General features: G+C 41.4%; 1 protein-coding gene across 2 annotated transcripts in view; it reads left to right on the forward strand.

Annotated features, from left to right (window-relative positions):
- STXBP5 (syntaxin binding protein 5) overlaps positions 1 to 22,635 on the forward strand; it is a 210,609-nt gene that overhangs the window by 183,112 nt on the left and 4,862 nt on the right. For both annotated transcript variants that reach the window (XM_056852557.1, XM_056852558.1), the window contains 6 exons: positions 8,187 to 8,237; positions 9,490 to 9,729; positions 13,781 to 14,150; positions 15,679 to 15,844; positions 17,040 to 17,151; positions 19,876 to 20,096. In XM_056852557.1, the coding sequence (XP_056708535.1) occupies positions 8,187 to 8,237; positions 9,490 to 9,729; positions 13,781 to 14,150; positions 15,679 to 15,844; positions 17,040 to 17,151; positions 19,876 to 20,096 (1,160 nt within the window). The remainder of the gene's footprint in view (positions 1 to 8,186; positions 8,238 to 9,489; positions 9,730 to 13,780; positions 14,151 to 15,678; positions 15,845 to 17,039; positions 17,152 to 19,875; positions 20,097 to 22,635) is intronic.

Genomic DNA, 22,635 nt, shown 5'->3' on the forward strand with positions numbered 1-22,635 from the left:
ATTTAACTATGTGTTGTGTGAAAAAATACTTCCTTTTATCTGTTTTGAAACTCTCACCCTCCAGCTTCAGCAGATGACCCCGTATTCTAGCATTATGGGGGAGGGAGAAACATCGTTCCTGGCCCAGCCCCCGGATGACCCTTCTGGGTGGAGTGGCAGACCTTCGCGATGTGGCCAACCCGGCTGCAAGCCCGGCTGTTGGCATCGCGAAAACGGCAGGAACGGCGGTCGTGCTGGTCGCCTCAGCTGGTGCATGGGCGAGCCATGGGGCCCAGTGACCGGTGCGGTCTGGCGGACATCTTGTGCGTCTCCTCCGCCGAGTCGGAGTCGCAGGAGTCCTCAAAATGGCCGGGGGTAGCTTCGCGAAGCGGTGCGGTGGCACCATGGTCCCGGGGACTGTCGCTCCTGGAGTCGGCCGCTGTGGCCTCCTCGATGGAAGAGGTCAGGGTCGCATCTTTCCTGGCGATGATGCGGCGGTTCACCTTCTCGTTCCGGAGGCCGAAGACAAACCTGTCACTGAGGTTCGGGAACTCGCAGAAACGGGCCAGCTGTCGAAGGGCGGCGAGGTAGTCTGCAGCGGACTCGCCCAACTCCTGGTCACGGAGGTGGAACGGAAGGCGGCAAGCGAGGCGCGTCGGCTGGGGCATGAAATGGTTCCCCAGCGTGGCCAGAATGTCTTTTAAGGGCGCCTCAAGCACCTTGACGGGGGCCATCAGGGACTGCGCAAGCTGGAAAGTCCGTGGCCCACACATGCTCAGGAAGATCGAGCGCTGCTTGCCGGCGTCGTCAATGTCATTGGCGTCCATGAAGCAGGCAACACGATCCGCGTAGCTCTCCCACTCGCTGGGGTTGGCGGAGTCGAACGGTTCCAGTGATCCATAGCAGTGAAGTGTTGCATCTCAGGATTTCAGCAAGGCGAGCCGGACTGCCTACCGGGCACTGTGAGGTCGTGGAGAATCGCAGGCGATTTCAGCGAGAGTGATTTCAGTAGCAAGCCGGACTGCCTACCAGCCTTCGTCGCCAATGTTAAGTCCGCGTGGGGAGGATACACGAGGTCGAGATGGAGTTCCAACAACAACGCGTTTATTGAAGAACGGAACAGAACTGGAGAACTCAGGGCAAACGGCCCTGCTTATATGCTCCCTAGTCCTGCCCGCGCCACTCCCCCCTGATCCGTGATAGGGGGGAAACAACCCTGGGTTACCAATGGCACGTGCTGGCTTAGGGCCAATGGCGCAAGCCAGTTTGGACCAATGGCGCATGCAGGACTTAGGATCCTTCGTCCAGGACTCAAGCTCCTAAGTTTCCCCCTGCATATTGCCTAACTATTTACATACATTACATCATGTATGCCCCATTAGAACCTATAGGTTTCTGTGACTTACTGTTCTTGTCCTACAAGAGGGCATTTCTAGTGGTCATGACTTCAGCCAGTAGATGACCCTCCATCACAACACTCCTTTTACAAAATATCACAACAACGAAGTGGTACTTCAACCTAGTTTAAGTTTTCTGCCTAAAGTAGTTTCCAGATTTAACATGTCCCAGGAGATTGCAAGTTTTCCCCCCTCATCCAGAGTAAAAAGTGGAAAAATTATTTCTATCATTAGATGTAAGAAGGGCTTTATTATTTTATTTACAGCATACGGCTGAGTGTAGGAAGCAAGACTATTTATTTTCTTTAGAGGTCCAAATAAAGGGGAAATAGTTTCCCTACAGACTCTGTCCAAGTGGATAACATCTATGATCAGGTTAGCCCATGAAGGGGCAAGGGTCTAATGCCCCCTCCAGGTTAAAGCCCACTCCACCAAGGCTCAATCTGGTTCCGCTGCCTTCAGCTCCAAAGTTGATCTTCAGAACATCTGCAGGGCAGTGACATGGTCCACACCTTCTACCTTCATCAGACACTATGCGATAGATGTTGATTCTGGATGGGAAGCAGCTGTTGGGAGAGATTCTGCAGTCACTGTTTTGTTAGCTGTCACACCTCCTTGATAAGCAAGCTTGCTGCTCTTCCATGTGGGACTGTACAGAAGCCACGAAGATGAAAGCAGAGTTGCACTTACCTGTAACTGTTGTTCATCAAGTGGTCTTCTGCACAGGCACACATCCCTCCCACCCTCCCTGCTGTGAACTGCTTCCTTAGGCTGCAGAGAATGCTCTGTGGCGGCAAGAAGGAGAATTGAGGAAAAAGCGCTCCATCCCCCTCAGTCATGCAACTGTTTGGGCGGGAAAATATGACGCAAGACAGAGCTTATGCTTCTAGAACAGGGGTGAGGAACGTCAGGCCCACGAAGTCATTTGGTCTGGCCTTTCATGAATCCTGGCAGATCTCTAGCTCAGAAGGCTCTAAGACTGGCCCCCTCCTACAGAGAGGAATAGCCTCTATTCAAGGCAGATGTGAGTTTGTTTTGCCTAGAAAAGGAACCTTTCCCCCCTTTCAGAAGAGTCATTAGCTATGGAGCTGCTAGGACTACCCAAGATTCCACTGGTTGGATGCCTGCCTGCTTGCCCGCATTGGGGAGGGGGTCATCTAGGGCAGCTGCCTGCTTGGGGCTTGGTCGGCCAATTTTTAATTTTGTATCCAAATGGCCCTTGGCGGGAAAAAGGTTCCCCACCCTGTTTAGAAGGTTAAAAATCTCTTCTCTGTGGCTAGCCTGCACATGTATAGTCTCATGTGTGCCTGCACAGAAGACCACTCGAACAAGTTACAGGTAAGTGAAAGTCTGCCTCTCTAAAGGAACAGCTCACTGATATTAGGGGATTTACTTAAGCATTTCAGTCATCCTTTAAGTTTTCTACAGCTTCGAAAGTCTTGACCTGGCTGAGTGGGGATTCCTTCTATTTTGAGAAACAGGTATTTGGAGGTAAGTCCTTTGTCCAGATCCAGTGGGCAAAATCGCTTGCAGTAAGTCCAACGTTTCATTTTCTTGATTTCATATTATGTGGAAATAACACTGAATATGATGTACCACTCATTTTTGCGGCATGGTATGTTCTGATAAAAGGGAATTGGGATATATACGTGATATGTTAAAGTGACTTACTGCTTCAGCTCTGTAGTTCTTGAATTATAACTGATAAGCAGATTCACATGAGCTATCTAATGCTGCCGTGTAGATCAAATGGCACTAGAAATCTTATGGGATGTGGAATGGTATAGTATAGCCTGATTTTGTCAGATCTCGGAAGCTAAGCAGGGTTGGTACTTGGATGGAAGATGCCAAGGAAGACTTTGAAGAAAGGCAATAGCAAACCACTTCTGCTTAATCATTTGCCTTGAAAATCCTATGGGGTGGACATAAGTTGGCTGTGACTTGACAGCACTTTACACACACAGAGAAAGTGTCAGGCCTGGTCTGAGAAAGGAATGTTGTGGTTTTTCCAAGTGCTGGCCTTGGCCAGCATCGTATCCTGTAAACAGGGAACAGTTTAGACTGCCCTTCGTGGGAAGTTTCTTAGCGCCCTGACAGCTCCTGGGAGGAGGGTTGCCATGGCATTCAGGTCTACCGATTTGCCCTTTGCTCATCCATATATGCCCTGCACTGTTCCCATAGTTCCCATTAGTGTCCATTTGATTCTTAGCTTCTGTTAACCTGTGGATTTTCCAATAAATCAGCTCTCTTTGGACTGCTTGTCTGTGGATGTCTGTTTATGGGGTTATCATGGGACTAGAGTTTACAGAAAGCTAATGCTTTGCTACCAACTTTGTATGATCAGCAGAAGAGACAGAAACTCTGTCAGTTGAACCTCTCAGGGCAACTGAGCAATACTTTGTAGTCAGCTGCATGCAATGCCACTGTAAGGTTTCGTGAAAGTGGCAGGGCAGTATTACTTCTAACAAATCCTCTGTTAGTCCGCACCCATCAAGGAGGAGATAATAGATTCTGTAGTCTTCTTTTCAGCATGTGCTATCTCCAAGCAAAACCAATATTTGGTTCAGTCTTTGCCCTGATTGTAGAGTGAGAGTTGAACCAAATGCAAAACAAAAAATATCACAGTGGGTTGCAAATGACGGCACCTCCTCAATGATGGTGAGAGAAAGCATCAAAAACCTGAAAGGTCAAACAGGCAGTTCTACATGCAATGCAATTTTGCAGAGAAAAAACCCTATTTTCCATCATCACCACTACAACATAGTTTCCAAAGTGGTCTGTATGCCATGCTCCAATTATATTAATCATATTTGTACTTTGTCAGCCTTTTCTGATATCTCAACGATTTTAGATTTTTTTATGTTTAAAAGGGCATATGTTGTAAAAATTGGGGGGGGGGAGCTGTTTAGGATTATGTATTCAAAAACCAGTGATAACTTCTCATTCTTTTGTCTAGTAACTTTATCTTAATTTATTGTAAGTACCGACTCCATTATTGTGCAGTTTTGCACGATCTAGATGTACAGTCAAAGAAATTTTGTGTCAAAATCCTTCCTTAGGACATAAGAATGGCCCTGTTGGATCAGACCAAGGCCCATCAAGTCCAGCAGTCTGTTCACACAGTGGCCAACCAGGTGCCTCTAGGAAGCCACTAACAAGACGAGTGCAGCAGCACCATCCTGCCTGTGTTCCACCGCACCCAAAATAATAGGCATGCTCCTCTAATACTAGAGAGAATAGGTATGCAGCATGACTAGTATCCATTCTAACTAACAGCCATGAATACCCCTCTCCTCCATGAATATGTCCACTCCACTCTTAAAGCCCTCCAAGCTGGCAGACATCACCACATCCTGTGGCAGGGAGTTCCACAATTTAACTATGCGTTGTGTGAAAAAATACTTCCTTTTATCTGTTTTGAATCTCTCACCTTCCAGCTTTAGCAGATGACCCCGTGTTCTGGTATTATGGGAGAGGGAGAAAAACATCTCCCTGTCCACTCTCTCCAAACCATGCATAATTTTATAGACCTCTATCATGTCTCCCCTCATCCCCCTTCTTTCCAAGCTAAACTGCCCTAAGTGTCTTAACCGCTCCCCATAGGACAGTTGCTCCAGGACTTTAAAAGTGTTTACACTCTCCACAGGCAGATGATGCAAACAGGAAACTGTGTCAATTCCAAATTATCATTTATCGTGTGGAAAACTTTCAAATTATTATAGAACTGTATGGCAAACTCTAGGTTCAAGGATTATCTCAAGGCTACTTTGGTAGGAATTAAAGTAGCTGAGTGAGCAGTGTAGCTATTGTTTTTGGTTGTTACAGATGTACGCTTTGCTTATATTTGCCGGTCCAGTTAACTAACCCCAGTTTCTGGGTCAAAGTGACACAATTCTGCTGTGAAAGAACAGGGAACTCCCCTTATTCGATATTTTAAAATGAGAAGGTAATGATGTTTTATTTGGCATTGTGACAGCTGGCTTTTACTGGGTTTGTGCAAATGAGAAATGGGTACCAAGATAATTGGGGGTGTTTCTTGATTGTGATTTTAGCATTGACCAGATTGACAGAGTTTGTGTGTATTAAAAAATTACAACTGATGTTTACAGAATCTAAGAAAACAATCCCTACTCCTACTCTCGTACAAATACTAACCAGGTCTGACCCTGTATAGCTTCCAAGATCTAACGAGATCGGGCTAGCCTGGGCTATCCAGGTAAGCACAGTCTAATCTAGAGTTCTAATCTAGAATTTTTAGATTGTTACACTAGAACTGTATGAGTAATTTGCATAGTACTTTCTGTTAAGAGGATAGTATTCTGCAAGGACATATATGGTACACTCGTTCTGCCTTTGGATTATGCAGTACTATTTAATGTAGTATTAGAATGCAAAGAACAGGCACCTGGGGTAAGTCCAAAGTTGCAAAGAGTAGGAGAGGATAGTTGACATTGCTCATCTCAGGGCCTGGATAACTTATAACTCACAAAGCTGAACTCAGCTTCCACTAACTTCTTCTCCACTATTTCTACAAATCCTAGGCAGGCTGTGTTTGGCTTGAGTGAAAACTGTAGGCTAGGCTCAGGAAGAAAGGAGGAGTGTCAGGGATATGGTAGAACAAAATTCGAGTCCAAGTAGCACCTTAAAGACCAACAACATTTTCCAGGGTATACCGTATATACCTGTGTATAAGCCGACCCGCGTATAAGCCGAGGTGCCTAATTTCTCCCCAAAAATGGGGAAAAATTAGGCACCCGCGTATAAGCCGAGGGTCGGCTTATAACCCCTCCCCCCCCCCCCGCAGACTTACCTTCTGGGCTCCTGGCGGCGGGAAGCGGCGGATCCGGTGGGGGGGGGGCCTTCCTGCAGCTGCAGGGCCCCCCCCCAGGCCGCTCCTGGCGGCCCGCGGCTGCAGGGGGGCTCTGGAGGCCGCTCCCGGCAGAGAAAAGATGGCGGTGGTAAGTTCCCCCCTCCCTCCTCCCTCCTCCCTCTACCGTATTGACCCGCGTATAAGCCGAGGCCGGCTTTTTCAGCCCTTTTTTGGGCTGAAAAACTCAGCTTATACACGAGTATATATGGTAAGCTTTTGTGAGTCAAAGCTCACTTTGTTAGATACGGGATAAGAATGTGGTGTTATGTTTGAATTACTTATTCAGATGTATCCTCTCAGTCAAGTTTCTCTGTATGTTTGCTGATACCTTCAAATTCTAATACACTAAGACATTACTTTCTTTTCATTTTCTTTATAAATGGCATGTATATGGTACAAGTCCATAATAATACTAACATGATAACAACATAATGCAGTGTTTTTGGTGCATGTGCTGAGGCCGCCTCCTCACAGCTATGGGTTGTTAGAGGGATTTCTGTTTAAATTACTCCTGTTTTATAGGATATGTAGTGATACCATTTGGTATGTGTTTTGAATCCATGTGTTATGTCTGAATCCACTGAGATTCCTGTTCAGTATGTTTTTCTGGGTCCAACAAATGTTATATTAAATAGTGAATATTGACCATAGTGTCAAAAAATGAAGCAATTTCTGTTCCTCCTCACTTAATGTGGTCTGAAACACTATAGTCTTGGAGCTTGCTATGTTGCAAGGGCAAGTTCCTTCATCGCAGATTGTGTCTTATTGTACTTACTGTCGCAGGCATGTGCTTTTCCTACCAGGTTTCAGTTTGTGTTTTCTTAACAGGTTACAACCTGTGTGAAGCCTTCAGACTCTACTGATCTTTTTGCTATTGTATGTAATGTGAGCAACTATTTGCTGGTGTATGTGTGGTGACTTCTCTGTAATCCTTGCCAGTAGTTGAATACTGGATGAGATAGTATGATGAAAATGCCCCATTATTTATTTGCTTATTACAAAATGCTCATTGAGACATACAAAGTTTCATTTGTGACCTATCACATGGCAGTTAAATATCAATTATTTTTAATCAAAACACTTAAAAATAGATTTTAAGGATGATTGCAAAAATAGATTACAGTTTGCATTTAAATCTGTTTCTCTTCAACTGCTCACTGAATCAATATTTCATCTATGGGAGTTCTGATGGGCTGTCTGATCAACTTCACCCTACCTTCTCCCCCACCCCCGGTATCCTTGGAGCCAGAATAACTGGAGCCAGAATAATTGTTAAAGTGTCAAAGATTAATGCTTTCACAATCCTGAAATTCAGATATCATTTTAAAAAAGCACATTCAGGTATTTGCTACGGTTTCCTAGTGTGTAGAAGTGTGACACTGGAGGGGGAATATTTTTGTGGTTCCTCAGTACATATATAAGAGGTTTGCAGATCTTCAGAAATGCACACCCCGAGATATTGTCTCTAAAGTGACACAGAAAGAGTCATTTGCAATTAGAGGGGTGAAATATTAAATGATGACTCGAATCAAGAAATGTGGTACCTAACAGTACTGAGAATGCAATTGATTATTGTATGTTAAAATTGAAGTATAATTACAGGTTAACCACTGGTTCTTGTAATGCCATTATTTGATTGTGCCATATCCAGGTAGTCATTTTTAGGTCACCATCAAAACTCACACTGTATTGCCACTCTGGAGAGACTTAACACTTTGAGATTTATGTTTTGAGCATCATTAGAATCTTAAAAATGGATGGAATATTTGATTTTATACCTTTTAAATAAAATGCAGTTTTACTGAATGTTTCCAGATATGAGCAACATGATACTTGTATATGTTTTCTCAGTGCTTTGTGCTTAAGTTTACTATAAGGTAATTAAAGAGACATCTGTTGTATATTGTTCCACTAAAACCCACACTAACATTATTTTCCAGCAAAAATGTCTAGAAAATTAAGTTTACCAACTGAACTGAAGCCTGAGTTAGGTAAGTATTTTTTTAAGTCTATGTTAATAGTATTTATAATTTTTGAAGGCTGCTGAGAGTGAAAAATATACACCATTAGCATCTTAACTTTGAACTTTAATCCCTCATTGGGAAAAGATGCTGCCTTCCATTACTGGGTGTCAAGGTTTGTTTATAGGTGTAATGCATATTTACAAATTGTTTTGGCCTTGTGTTGCTGATCTTAAAAGCATGGAGAACCTCACATGCATATAGTTTTGGGCCTAGTTTGTTAAAAGAAAATGACCATAATCACATGATTACATGTTAGAACTCTGTATGACAGGCTTTTGGTTAGCTTCCCTTGTCCTTGGTAAGGGGTTTGGCCAGTGTTTCTTAAAATGCCAGTGTTTCCTAACATGTCTATTTAATTTCCTGTTGTTTATATGATTCTTTTACAAACATGCCACTAAGGGAATCAGTTAAAGACAGACTCTAAGGTCCACAATTACTTAAAACTGACAAGGTTTTTGCAAAATTGGTAAGCAGGTAATTACTTTCCCATCTTGCAGGGTCTTCAGAAAACATGTAATAGGATATGTTTCAGTATGATCCACATGTTTCAAATATATTTTACTAATTTTGTAACCTATTCCTATAAGTGCCATCCTCAGCAGAGTTGCATCCTTCTAAGCTCACTCTGTTTAGGATTGTGCTAATGCTCTGCCACAATCCTTTCCCTGTCTCAGCATCTTTACAACCTATGTTGAATAGAGTGTACAACTGTGACTTGCACATTTGATCAAGTGTCTGTGCTTTAGTTTTTCTCCTGGGAACCTGTGGTGTTTCAAATAAATGTGTGTTCATTCAATCATCTTCCTTTTAATTGTTTTCAGCAAATTCTTCCCCTGTAGTAAAATTCATAGCATTGAACATCATCAGAATGATAGGGGAAAGGTCAGAAATTCTGAGAAATTATGCATCATGTGACATTAATATATTTTAACAAACTATAGCATGATCACAGCTGCCCTTCGTCCTATCCAAAAGCTAAAGTACAGTATAACTGAACTGAAGAGTCATTCCTCACATTATGTGGCAGAAAATCATGCATGTGTTTCTGAATATGTTTGTCTCATTCACTTCTTTAAATCTGTTGTTAAAAACCTTTAAAAATGTACAGTGCAAAATGGATTAAATAGAGATCCAGTATAATGAAACATATATTTTGTTAGGTGGTAAACATGGACTATAAAACTATTTCAGTATGTGCATTAATATTAAAATCTTTCAGATGTAAGAGACAACTCATTCAGCCGATCTAGGAGTTCCAGTGTAACCAGCATTGATAAGGAATCTCGAGAAGCAATTTCAGCTCTTCACTTCTGTGAGACTTTCACACGGAAAGCTGATACGGCTCCCTCACCGTGCTTGTGGGTTGGGACCACACTGGGTACAGTTCTAGTCATTGCCTTGAATTTACCCCCAGGAGGCGAGCAAAGATTATTACAGCCTGTAATTGTATCTCCCAGTGGTATGTATTATATAAGCAATGGATTAGTTCATTAGCTATTTCATAAAATAAAATCCATAATGTAATACGTATTTGTAATTCTTAAATGTGTTGTGCTGTTGTGAGGTGGGGTGTTTTATTGTTCCCCCTTTTGAACCTTCACAGATTTTCCTGTTACCAGTAGCTGAGAGGAGGTTTTAATATTCTTTAATCCCCACAGTATATCACCCTTGTTTGTGTGAGGAGAAAGTTTTCCTTTCCTCCCCCCAGGTGAAATAAAGAGGCTTAAGCTGATTGTAAAAGTATGAATATAAAATGAAGTTTATTATTTTCAGAAAGGTTGTTAGGTTGATAGCTTTTCTTCAAGAGAGGCGTAAAGCTTAGATGATTACAAACAGTTCAAAATCTTAGATGGTTACAGGCAGTTCAGTTTCTTCAAGTGACTAATAAACTCAGATGTTGTTCAGTACATTCATGTACTCAATATACACGGTGTGGACTCAGTTTACCACAGCACACAGAATACCAGAGAGTGGAGGTTCATCCACAACCTTCCCCACTCCTTAGATTTGCCCACCTCCTGTGGAAACAAATCTTTCTCCCCAAAAACATTGAGTCAGGAGTCTCCCTATTTCAGGAGCCACCTCCCACTTAGTGACTGAAGAAAGGGTTATCTCTCCACCACAATCTTCCCCTTGTCACCACTCAGGTTTGGTTTAAACATGCTAGGTAGTGTATGACCACACAGGTTCTCAGAGTCTCTCCACACACCCGCACAGTTCAGGAGCTCAGAGCTAAAAGCTCAAGAACTCTTCTGTCCCTCCAAAAAGAAGCCTTTCAGCTCTCCAGACTCCGCCCACTGACTGCTGGCATTGGCTGACAGTTCCTAAGTCTCCTGTATCCGTCACAGCTGTTATTAGATGTGAATATAATAATAGACACAGGGATAGCCAGAACATTATATTATTTGACAGAAAAATCAGTTTCAGTTTCAGTCACCTTTAATGGCATGATAGGAGAGAAAAATCATGAGCAGTAAAAATACTATATTCACATAAAGTTTGACCAGAAAAGTTAAAATATTAATATTTGGCATCTTCTACTAATCTAGTTAACATAGTCAGCACATTATTTTTTCGTCTGAATCAGATCTAAATTCAGTATGACATTCTTTTAAATTATATCATTTGCACCATACAAACTTAAAGATATGTAAAATAAATATATCTTATTTATGTTATTTATAGTCCACCTTTCTTACTGAGACTCAGAGTGGATTACATAATGTAAATCAGTACAATCAACAGGATGAGATATAATAAACAATGTAATAGGTCTAGGATTTCAGAAATCTGAAACAAAGCATAATTAGGATATTTTCAGTCCTTTCCCTAGATTTAACAGCCACTGGATATTTATCTACCATTTCACACTTTAAAAAAGGGGGAGTGAAAATTATTTTTTTCTTGACACTAGAGAGAAAAGTTGTCACATCTCTCAGACAATTCACTGATCTACATGACAGCACATAACGCAGTATCTGCTTCCCAGAAGGTGTTATTAGCTGTTTTATCCAGGGAATAATATATTTATTTCATGCAGTATTATTTTGTGAACATGCTAAAACAATGTGGGCTAGGGAGTCTACTTGAGCCGAACAAAATGGGCATTTGCATTCTTCTGCAATAATACTATTGTATCTCCCTTGTGCTCGGCTGAGTCAAAGGTATCACACCTTGCCAATAAGAAAGTGCATCTAAATTTATGGATTTCTAACCAGCGTAAATAGTCTGGCAAAGAAAAAGTTCTGTTAAAGCCTATCTGGAAGAAGCGAGGTGAACATTTACGATTTGCATCCTTAAACACTAAGGACTAATAGGATATTTTAAGCAGTGCAAGAAATGGTACTGAGTAAGTAGAAATATAATGCAGTGAGACCAAGAGAAAAACATACAGAAACAGATAAAGGGATTGCTAAAGGAAGATGGGGAGATGGCAGAGAAGCTCAATGAATTTTTTGCTTCTATGTTCACTGTGGAAAGTGTGGGGCATGTACCCATGCAACATCCACTATTTTCAGGAAAGGAGTCTAAAGAATTGAGTCAGATTGAGGTGACAAGAGATGAAATTGTGGGGAATTAAAAACTGATAAGTCTCCAGGTCCTAGTGGCATAAACCCAAGAGTTCTTAGGGAACTCAAATTTGAGGTAGCTGATCTACTAACCCATATATGTAATCTATCACTACATTCAGTCACTGTACCAGAAGACTGGAGAGTAGCAAATGTTACACTGGTTTTAACAAGGGGTTGAGAGGGGACTAGGAAGTTACAAGCCAGTCAGCCTGACACCTGTCCCAGGCAAATTAGTAGAAACTGTAATCAAAGATAGAATTATTAGGCACATAGAAGAGCAAAGCCTGCAGTTGCCATATTCTATTTACAAAAGAGGAATAAACATCTCCTTCCTACTTCCTGTCTGATTCAATTATTAGAGATAATTCTGGAAAAGAACTATTTTCACTTTCAGGACCAATTTTATTTTCAAATTCAAGGAGTAGCAATGGGTAGTTTGGTTGCACCTACAGTTGCCAATTTGTTTATGAGTAATTTAGAGGACAGGAGCCCCGTGGCACAGAGTGGTAAGCTGCAGTACTGCAGTCCAAGCTCTGCTCATGACCTGAGTTCGATCCCGATGGAAGTGGGTTTCAGGTAGCCGGCTCAAGGTTGACTTAGCCTTCCATCCTTCCCATGTCAGTCAAATGAGTACCCAGATTGCTGGGGGTAAAGGGAAGATGACTGGGGAAGGCACTGGCAAACCACCCCGTAAAACAAAGTGTGCCTAGTAAACGTCGGGATGTGACATCACCCCATGGGTCAAGAATGACCCAGTGCTTGCACCTTTAATTTAGAGGACTCTTCTATTCACATAAAACCAGCTGATAAGGGAGGTGGTATTGTCATTCAGAATAATGTTGATTATATACAAGAAATGAATAGACAACATTCTGATGAGGTTTTTTATTAAGCAATACCATATGATCCAACCAAGAAATCCTAAACAGACTTACCCTTCTAAATCCAATACCTCAAATGAACCTTGAAGGCTATAAATCTTCGTAGGGTTACCCTGTTAGTGTTTTAAAGAAGTAAATAAAAGAAATCAACCATCCAGATAATGCTTGAATTTCAAAAATACAGTGCATCTATAAAATGTTGTCTTTAAACAGCTGCATTAAAAATCACAATATGCCTCATGAGGTACGCAGTCTCTAATCAAGTATCCAAATGCATTATGCTTCATATAAATGTCTATGTAAGCTTGATTAAAAGACCCTTTTAAGAATTTGTAGATCAATGGAGCTTGTTCTACATTTCATTTCCAATAGCTGTCTGAAATTCTTCTTGAAAAAGTATAAGAGATTATGACTTTGATACAATTTCTTTTTCTTCATTGATTTTAAGTTTCATATCCAAGGCTAAGGTTTGTATAATTCAGCCTTCTAGTGATATGAATGAATATTGTCATTTGAAGATTGTTTTCTGAGTCAATGTGAAGTAACGTAACAACCCCAAAACACTTTTATCTGAAACATATTTTCATTTGTAATGCATCACCTTTTAATTCCCAATTCCAAGAACATCTATTAGAAATGTCATTTAACATTCCAAGTTAGGACAATGTCAAGAAAGAAAAATGAAACTGGTAATGTATTAGAGACGCTATTTAAACTTCAGAGGTCCATTTTTATTAATTAGCTATTTTATAAATGTACTTTTTATAGTTTCTCCAGTTTGATCTTTGCTTACGACTACAGGTGGGTTCCTTACATGTACTTTTTGAAGATGCCAGTTCAGAGGGTGTCCTTGTCCAGGAATGGTGCATAAGTATATGCAACATGGTATTGTGCTATTAAAATCAGTAATTTAAATGTGCGCACAAGTTCTTTTCAGATTAGGACTAAATCTAAGGATGCACTAAAATAGACTTCAAAATAGTTGCAAAACATTCCTGACCAACCACAAATTGAACTGAATTGAAATTTAGAAACGTTCTCAACGTCTGTATTTTAGGAACCATACTGAGACTTAAAGGAGCAATCCTGAGAATGGCTTTTCTGGACACAACAGGATTAATAGTTCCCCCAGCATACGAACCCTGGAGAGAACCCAATGTTGTCGAAGACAAAGATGAAAAGGATAAGTCAAAAAAACGGCGGCCTGTCTCAGTGTCTCCGTCATCCTCTCAGGAAATCAGTGAAAATCAATATGCAGTGATATGTTCTGAAAAGCAAGCAAAAGTTATTTCACTGCCCTCACAGAACTGTACTTATAAACAAAATATAACAGAGACTTCATTTGTCCTTCGTGGGGACATAGTGGCGCTGAGCAACAGTATCTGCCTCGCTTGCTTCTGTGCCAATGGACACATAATGACTTTTAGGTAAGGCGTTAAATGCTAAAAGTAAATGCACAGTTACCATACATGTATTTGTTGAAGATGGATTACTGTATCTAGACTCTCGGAAAACAAGTAAAATGTACTGAGATGAATAAGAGCACAACTATTTAACAAACATTACCTTACAGAGGCCTTTAATATGTTCTTTTAGATATTTAAACTGTAGGTGTATGACTAAGTATTTTGATTATATTCTGCTTTTCTTTGATGTGAAAAGCTGCTGGTTTTATGTTGCTGCTATGTATCCCATCTATTAATTTTCTAACAAAATAATGGACTGTTTAAATTGATTTTCTGGTATATGGAGAACTTGAGACTGGTTCTCACATAGCCATATGTAGTTGGCACAATCACTGAAACCACGAGAGCAAATTTATACTGAAGTTTCCATATAATCCCAAGGTTTACCTAAGGTTTAGGTTTATATAACCTAAACTCTGCTATATGTGAGCCGGTCCACAGTGTGGACACAAAGTGTGATGTAGTGTTTAGGAGCGGTGGACTATAATCTGGAGATCCAGGTTTGATTCCCCGCTCCTCATGAGCGGCAGATTCTAATCTGGTGAACCAGGTTGGTTTCCCCACTCCTACACATGAAGCCAGCTGGGTGACCTTAGGCTAGACACAGTTCTCTCAGAACTCTCTCAGCCCCACCTATTTCACAAGGTGCCTGTTGTTGGGAGAGAAAGGGAAGGAGATTGTAAGCCAGTTTGGAACTCATTAAAGGTAGAGAAAATTGGTGTATAAAAACCAACTCTTCTTCTTTATGTGATCTAGTGCAATTTCTTGATGGGGGGAACCCATTATTGTCCTTTTCTTCCTTCATTGCCTGCAATTTCATTATTTTGGCTTGATTTGTGTATTATTTAGACTGTATACCATATCTATTAAGATAAGTTTTGTTTTGGAATGCCCTTTGCCACTGATTCAATTTAGATGTTGAACCAAAGCATGGTTTGTACTAGGTTTAGTTTAAAGCCTAAAGAATGGTTTGAGCTTCTAAAAATATGGGCAAACGGTGGTTTAGATTTGCTTGCCTGCTTTCATTTTCTGTCCACTCAGTAGTGCAGTGGCTTCTGAAGATGAAGCAATAGCCATGGCTTTGGTTTGCCAACTGAGATATTGTGTTGAACAATAATTAGCACAAACTGTGATTTGCAAACCCACTTCAAACTATAGTTTCTAATTCTATGTTGTCAGCTTATCTGAAACAATGCTTTGGGAATTCAAGCATCTACCAAGCTAAAGCATAGTTAAGCTTCTTTAACTGTATTTTGGCATGATGTCTGAATTAAGCCATTATGGGTTGGATCTACACTCCTGTCTACATGAGTAGAAGCATTCCCTCTTCCTGCTGCACTCAAATGTGTGGACATGCACACACCCCTGCAATATTTCTGATGTGTCAGCCTAAAAAGATAAGGGAATTTACTGCACTGTATCAGGTTTAGAAACAACAATGTTAAGAACTCTTATTTCATGTTAACAATCTTTTAATTCTATTCTCAAGTTTGCCAAGTTTAAGACCGCTGTTGGATGTTTATTACTTGCCACTTACCAACATGCGAATAGCCAGAACATTTTGCTTCACCAACAACGGGCAGGCATTGTACCTTGTCTCACCTACAGAAATCCAGAGAATCACCTACAGTCAAGAAACATGTGAAAATCTACAGGTAAAGTATGAAATATCGTTACATTCTTTTGGTAGTGGTGTTACAGGAGCATTATCTGGAAGACAAGCTATTTCTTTCTGCAATTCTGATCATAGCTTATCTAGACAGACAGATTGATTCGGTCCAGATGAGGTGTTGATCTGTATAGAATAGGAGGCTGTTAACGGGAAAAGCTATACTTAGTTTAAAATGTATTTGCCTAAAATCATGGGTAATCACAAACTATGTTCAATTTGGTAGAAACGAAAAGATTACAACCTCCAGATTCGGTTTCTGGGAGAAAAGTGGGATCAGGATAGATCTTAGCAAAGCACTTTTTAGATTTACAGAAAAACTTTTTTCCATTTGGACCATCCTCAATTGTTTTAGTTATCAGTGAGAAGAGGTGAACAACTTGACCCTGTATTAAGCTTAGGAGTACAGGCAACAATTTTGCCAGCTGGTTGGCTGTACTGTCCTAGTATTGATTCTGCTGTTACGAGCTCATTTCCTCAATCAATAAACAATGGGCTAAATTTAGTTACATGGAGAAACAGTTATGTGAATTCTTCTCTGTTTACCCTTCCTGCTACTTCAATTCATGCAAATCCTGTCAGCATGTTTCAATGCATCTGTGTTTAATTGTAAACTATGCTGGTGTGTTGTTATCTGTCTGTCTATAAATTTTGCTGTCAAGTCACAACTGACTTATGGTGACACCATAGGATTTTCAAGGCAAGAGAGACATTTGGTTTGCCAAGTGGTGATTTGCCATTGTCTCCTTCTGCATAACAACTCTAGATTTCCTTGGTAGTCTTCCAGCCAAGTACTAACCAGGGCTGACTCTGCTTAGCTTTCGAGATTGGGCTAGCCTGTGCTATTCAAGTCAGGCCATTATCAATATATTCTGTTAAATGACCAATTTTACATTTGCATGAAGGTATTGTATTTGTAATAAGCAAAGAACATATGTTGTTTACATTCCTTGAAAAAATGTGATATGTAGTGATTGAGGGGCTACTCGGCCTTTAATCTGAAAGAATGTCTTACAACATCATTGTGTGTCTTAGTAGCCAAATTTTAAAGAATAGATCTAATATGTACAATACTATAGTTTCCCTCTGTTTCTGCAGTCTACCAGTGTTGAATTGTGTGGACACTCTGAATTATATAATATTTGGGGATTGCTGAAAATGACTTTTCCATCTATCTAAAGGAAATGTTGGGTGAATTCTTCACACCAGTAGAAACCCCAGAGGCACCAAATAGGGGATTCTTCAAAGGCCTGTTTGGTGGTGGAGCACAATCACTTGACCGAGAAGAACTTTGTAAGTTGTAGCTTTTAAAAATAAGTATATTTTCATGTGAGACGAGTGAGCTAATATCATTCAAATCATAAAATGAAGCACACAAAAGAACAAATTAAGGCCAAAACTATATGTGATGCTGGGCATCCATAATCATTCCTGGAAAAAAAAGCAACCACCTTGGGGTGTGGATTGGGGGCCACAGTGCTAGGAATGAGGAGTTAATTCTTCCCTACCCCCTCAAGTAATTTTTCCAATCAGAAATGCCTCTTTACTCCTTTAAGTCACAGGTGGAAGAAAAACAGGTATGTGTATCATACCTGTCGTTTTTTCTTCTCAAGCTTAAAGTGGAAGGGGGTAGTCACTTCTTATTGTGAAAATGACATAGAAAACGAGGATTTAAACCACACACATACACACACACATTATGACTGCCTTTAAAATACATGTTTGGGGGATCTATTCATGGATTCCAGGTGTTTTGTGTGTCTTGGTCTTGAAGCTAGTGCAGCACTTCCTCTACTTGACTACTTTTAATTAACTACAGTTATATATTATTGGATCAAATATTTTTGACAGAATTCTTGCCCAATTACAGCAGAATCCACATACTTGCATTTACCATTACACCCATTTCCTGAGTAACAGCCAGTCACTTTCAGTGAGGCCACTGCACAGTTAGGAATACCTAAGACCATTGATTTTACTTAATTTAGTTTTGCATAGGATTAGATTGCTAATCTATTAACCATTTCTGTTCCAGAGTCCTATTAGCTTATATACAAAGCAAAGTTTAAAGAGCATATTGAAAGCAGAAGGAACTAATGTTTGTGGACAGTTCATGTATTCCCTTTCTTCTAGCAATAATTTTCAGTGCCAGGAAAGTTTATTCCTGGGGTTGCAGGACCCATATTGACTAATATCCATGTGGTTGGGGGGACTGCAGTATGGATGGGAAGGAAACAAAACTGCCCTGTCTTGCCTTTTCTGTCAGCACAGCTCCAAAATGTCACCCCCTCTCTTGTAGTTTCTGTATGGCTGTTAGTCTACAGGGGACTTATGAATCAGGAATAAATTTTTCCAGGGTCAGAAAGAACTGCTGTGAGCAGGTGGGATTTGGGAAAGATTGTGATCCTTGCATCTGTGGATTGTTTATTTATTTGTTTATTTACTTACTTCATTTATACCCTGCCTTTCCCCCCAATGGGTACCCAAGCAGCTTACATTGTTCTCCTCCCCTCCATTTTATCCTCACAACGATACTATGAGGTAGGTTAGGCTGAGAGTATGAGGTTGGCCCAAGGTTACCCAGCAAGCTTCCATGGCAGAGTGGGGATTTGTACCTGGGTTGGATCTAGTCCTATGGCTGGTTCCACAGTTAATCTAGAAGAAATACTTTTTTTTCCTCAATCAGTTTTACAAAATATCTAGACAGTGTTGTTCTGTCAATCTTTTCCAGGCTGATTTTTTTTTACTGTCAATTGCAATGCCATAAGTACTTAAGAACACAAGAAAAGCCATGCTGGATCAGTCCAAGGCCCATCAAGTCCAGCAGTCTGTTCACACAGTGGCCAACCAGGTGCCTCTAGGAAGCCAGCTGTATATATGTGGACTGTCTATATATATTCCACCTGTCTGTATGCGGACTGTGCACTATTGAGGTTTCCCTGGGCTACTGTTCCTTAAATTTTCATCTTTCTCTGTGTTCTAAAGCAATTTCTATTTCTTAGCTGAATTAATTGTCTCATTGGAAGGTTGTGGTATTCCTGCATAAACCCTTAATTGGTCCTTGTCGGGGTTGGTATTAATTTTCTTCATTGCCTCATTACAAAATTACCATCATATAAAATTACTAAGCAATATATTTTACTCAAAAGAGAAAAGTGTAATTAAAGCATCTTTTTCTCTCCCCCAAGGGAATGTTGTACAAGTGAACAGGAATTAAATAATTAAGCACAGTGAAGAAGAAGTGTCTGTGGAACAAAAATGAGTTACAATCTAACAGGACTTTTTCCCCCATCTTGCAGCCCCTCTGGCCAAATGCATCACGATGGGGAGCCATGTTAGTTTGACAATAGCAGCAGAAAAGAGCAAGAGTCCAGTAGCACCTTAAAGAGTAACAAAATTTCTGGCAGGGTATGAGCTTTCATGAGCCTTACCTGGCCAAATACATTTAGCTACAATAACTTCGGTGCCCATTTTTTATAAGCCTTCAGAAGAACATCAGTGGTTATACACTTGAAAATGTTCTTTTCTTTTTTTAATTAACATTTTGTTGGTCTTAATGAAATAAACCAAGAAATAACCTAGTGTAGAAATTCTAAAAAGGAAGGAAAAAATAACCAATGCAATGATTCGCATGGCAAAATATTTTAATATCATCAAAAGCAAAAATATTGTAATATCACCAATTTCTAACCCTCTGAAACCATAGGAAAGTTGGGTCACGCATAAGGCCATGTTTAGATACATGTTCCCATCAGATGATGGATATTTTTCTAGTTTATTCTAAGTCATACAAGAAATGTACTGTATGTAGGCCAAGTGTAATAACTGTTATCTGAGTCTCAAACACTCTTTATTAAACAAATGTATTTGATTAAAAATCAGCAAATTCTTTTTTATACATGGCAATGTGTTCAAATGAGTTTTATCATAAAAATGTATTCTGTTTTCAAAATCACTCAACTAGTAATAGTTTTTAATCTTTAAATTTTGGGGGTTATTTTCCTATTTCATGACCAGTTGGTGAATCGGCTGCAGGAAAGGCATCAAGGAGCCTTGCTCAGCATATTCCAGGGCCTGGTGGCATTGAAGGGGTCAAAGGAGCAGCATCGGGAGTTGTTTGTGAATTAGCACGAGCAAGGATAGCATTAGATGAAAGAGGACAGAAGCTGGGAGAACTGGAAGAAAGAACAGCGGCTATGTTAGCCAGTGCCGATTCTTTCTCTAAGCATGCGCATGAGGTAAGTCATTCTAGGGTATCTGCATGCCTCTTCACTATAGAGAAATTTAGCCATGAGGTGTCCTCCCCTTCATTGCCTCTCATACACTTGCATCTAGAAGCATTGGAATTGATTCCACATGGTGCTATTCCACATCATTAGGGAGTGTCAGTCAGTCATGTGTTTATTGTGCATGGTCGTAGGCCTTTACAATCTAGACAATATTACAATAACTTAAAATATAAAATCCCTTAAAAGTCATAAGATTAAAATACACCAGTTTGGTTCCTTTCCTTATTCAGTAGCTTTCTTTGCCTTAGGCCATAAAGGGCTATTTTTCGGGAAACAAAAGGGTTGATGTCAGAAAGCAAGAAAATTAGTTTGTCGGCATCAGATAATGAAAGCAGAAAGAATATTTGTGTGTGTGTGTGTTAAGTGCCGTCAAGTCGCAGCTGACTCATGGCAACCCCTTTTGGGGTTTTCATGGCAACAGACTAACAGAGGCGGTTTGCCAGTGCCTTCCTCTGCACAGCAACCTTGGTATTCCTTGGTGGTCTCCCATCCAAATACTAACCAGGGCTGACCCTGCTTAGCTTCTGAGATCTGACGAGATCAGGCTAGCCTGGGCCATCCAGGTCAGGGCAAAGAATATTTACCAGGAACTTGTTCTGAGGTTCGATGTAAACAAGGCAGGCAAGGATGTAATGGGGTAGATCTTCCACTGAACTACTGCATATACAACTGGCAAGAAGCTCCATGGGCTGCATGGAGGGCTGGCTGAATGGGGCTTTCTGGCGCAGTCAGCATCCAGTTTTGTGGAGTCCTGGTCATATGTGAAAGATACTGTCAGACTTCAGTACCTCGTTGCATTTCAGCAATAGTAAACTCCACTCCAGACGTTGCAAAGAGTTTTAAAAGTTTTATTAAGAAAAGCAAACGGGTCAGAAGGTCTATACAACTTAAGGTCAGAATGCCGATGGGGAGGATACAGACTATCTATATAGAGAACACACACTAGAATTGATTACACGTAATCTTTGAAATGCAAAACATCAGGGTTCTTTCAAACTTCAAGAGGTGCCAGGTTTCTGGCAGAATTGACACCTTGAGAACAGATAGTTGATTTACAATAGGAAGGCTTTGAAGTGGAAGTATTACTGCCTCCGGCCTTCGTCCCTTCTTCACAAACTGAAGAGAACTTTCCCACGAGACCGGGGTGGGGGGGAAGAACACGGAGCTTGCTTATCCGGGGCCCGACTGGGTGCCCTCGCTGACACTCCGCCTCCCCAAAGACCCCTCCCTGGGTTTTCTTGGTTTGGCGGGGTAGTGCCGATGAAATTCCGCCACCAGGGTGGGGGCCTTTACGTGCATAGCGGACACCCATTCATCGTGGCTGGAGTTCAGGTGTTTCCAATGCACGAGATACTCCAGCTGGCCCCTTCGCACCCGAGAATCTAACACCTTGGAGATCTCAAAGTGCTGTTCCCCTTGCACCATAATTCGGGTCGCAGCTGCGGGTTCAGGGTGCCATTCAGGTGCCGTTTTAAAGGGTTTTAACAGACTCACATGGAATACTGGGTGCACCCCCTGTAAGGTTTTCAGTAGTTCCAACTCCACAGTAACCTCATTGATAACCCGGGAGATTGGAAACGGCCCCACAAATGTTTGACTCAGTTTCTTGCACGGACGTAAAGACCTGAGATTTTTGGTGGAGAGGTAAACCTTCCCTCCGACCTTTAATTCCCATTGGGGCGCCCTGTGTTTGTCTGCCTGCGCCTTGTATCTCTCCTTTGCCTGCTCCAAATTTTTTATAAGCCAGGGCCAAGTGTTCCTCACTGTGTTGGCCCACACTGACACCTTGGGGGGGATTCGCTGCCTGGCGGGAGGGGTGCGGCCCCCAAAGGCCCGAATTCCATTCCGTAGACCGCTTTGAATGGGCTTATATCAGTAGCAGAGTGTACCAAGTTATTATAGGCGTATTCCGCCAAAGGCAGCAGGCCAACCCAATTGTCCTGGTGGTAATTCACAAAACAGTGCATTTAACATTCGACTACAGCATTAACCCTTTCAGTCTGCCCATCTGTCTGCGGGTGATAGGCCGAAGACAAGCCCTGCTGCACACCCACAAGTCCCAAAAACGCTTTCCAAAACTTTGACACGAAAACGGACCCCCTGTTACTCACGACCTTCCGTGGGAAGCCGTGTAATCTGAAGACCTGGTGCACAAACAAGCGAGCCAGTTTATGTGCAGAGGGCATTCCGTTGCACGGAACGAGATGAACTTGTTTCGAGAAGAGATCCGTGATCACCCACAGAACCATCTTCCCCTGGCTAGATGGGAGGTCGGTTATGAAATCCATCCCGATTACCCGCCAGGGTGCTTCTGGGGTCTCTAGGGGTTTTAACAATCCAGGAGACTGCCCCATTAAGCGCTTGCTCGTTGCACACACGGGACAAGATTTAATGAACACATCGATGTCCTGGCGCATTCCCAGCCACCAGAACTGCCTTCTTGCTAGGTGCAAGGTCTTCACAAACCCAAAATGCCCCCCCCCCGTTT

The sequence above is a fragment of the Euleptes europaea genome, chromosome 7 (genome assembly GCF_029931775.1).
Source record: "Euleptes europaea isolate rEulEur1 chromosome 7, rEulEur1.hap1, whole genome shotgun sequence".
In the NCBI taxonomy this organism is placed as follows: Eukaryota; Metazoa; Chordata; class Lepidosauria; order Squamata; family Sphaerodactylidae; genus Euleptes; species Euleptes europaea.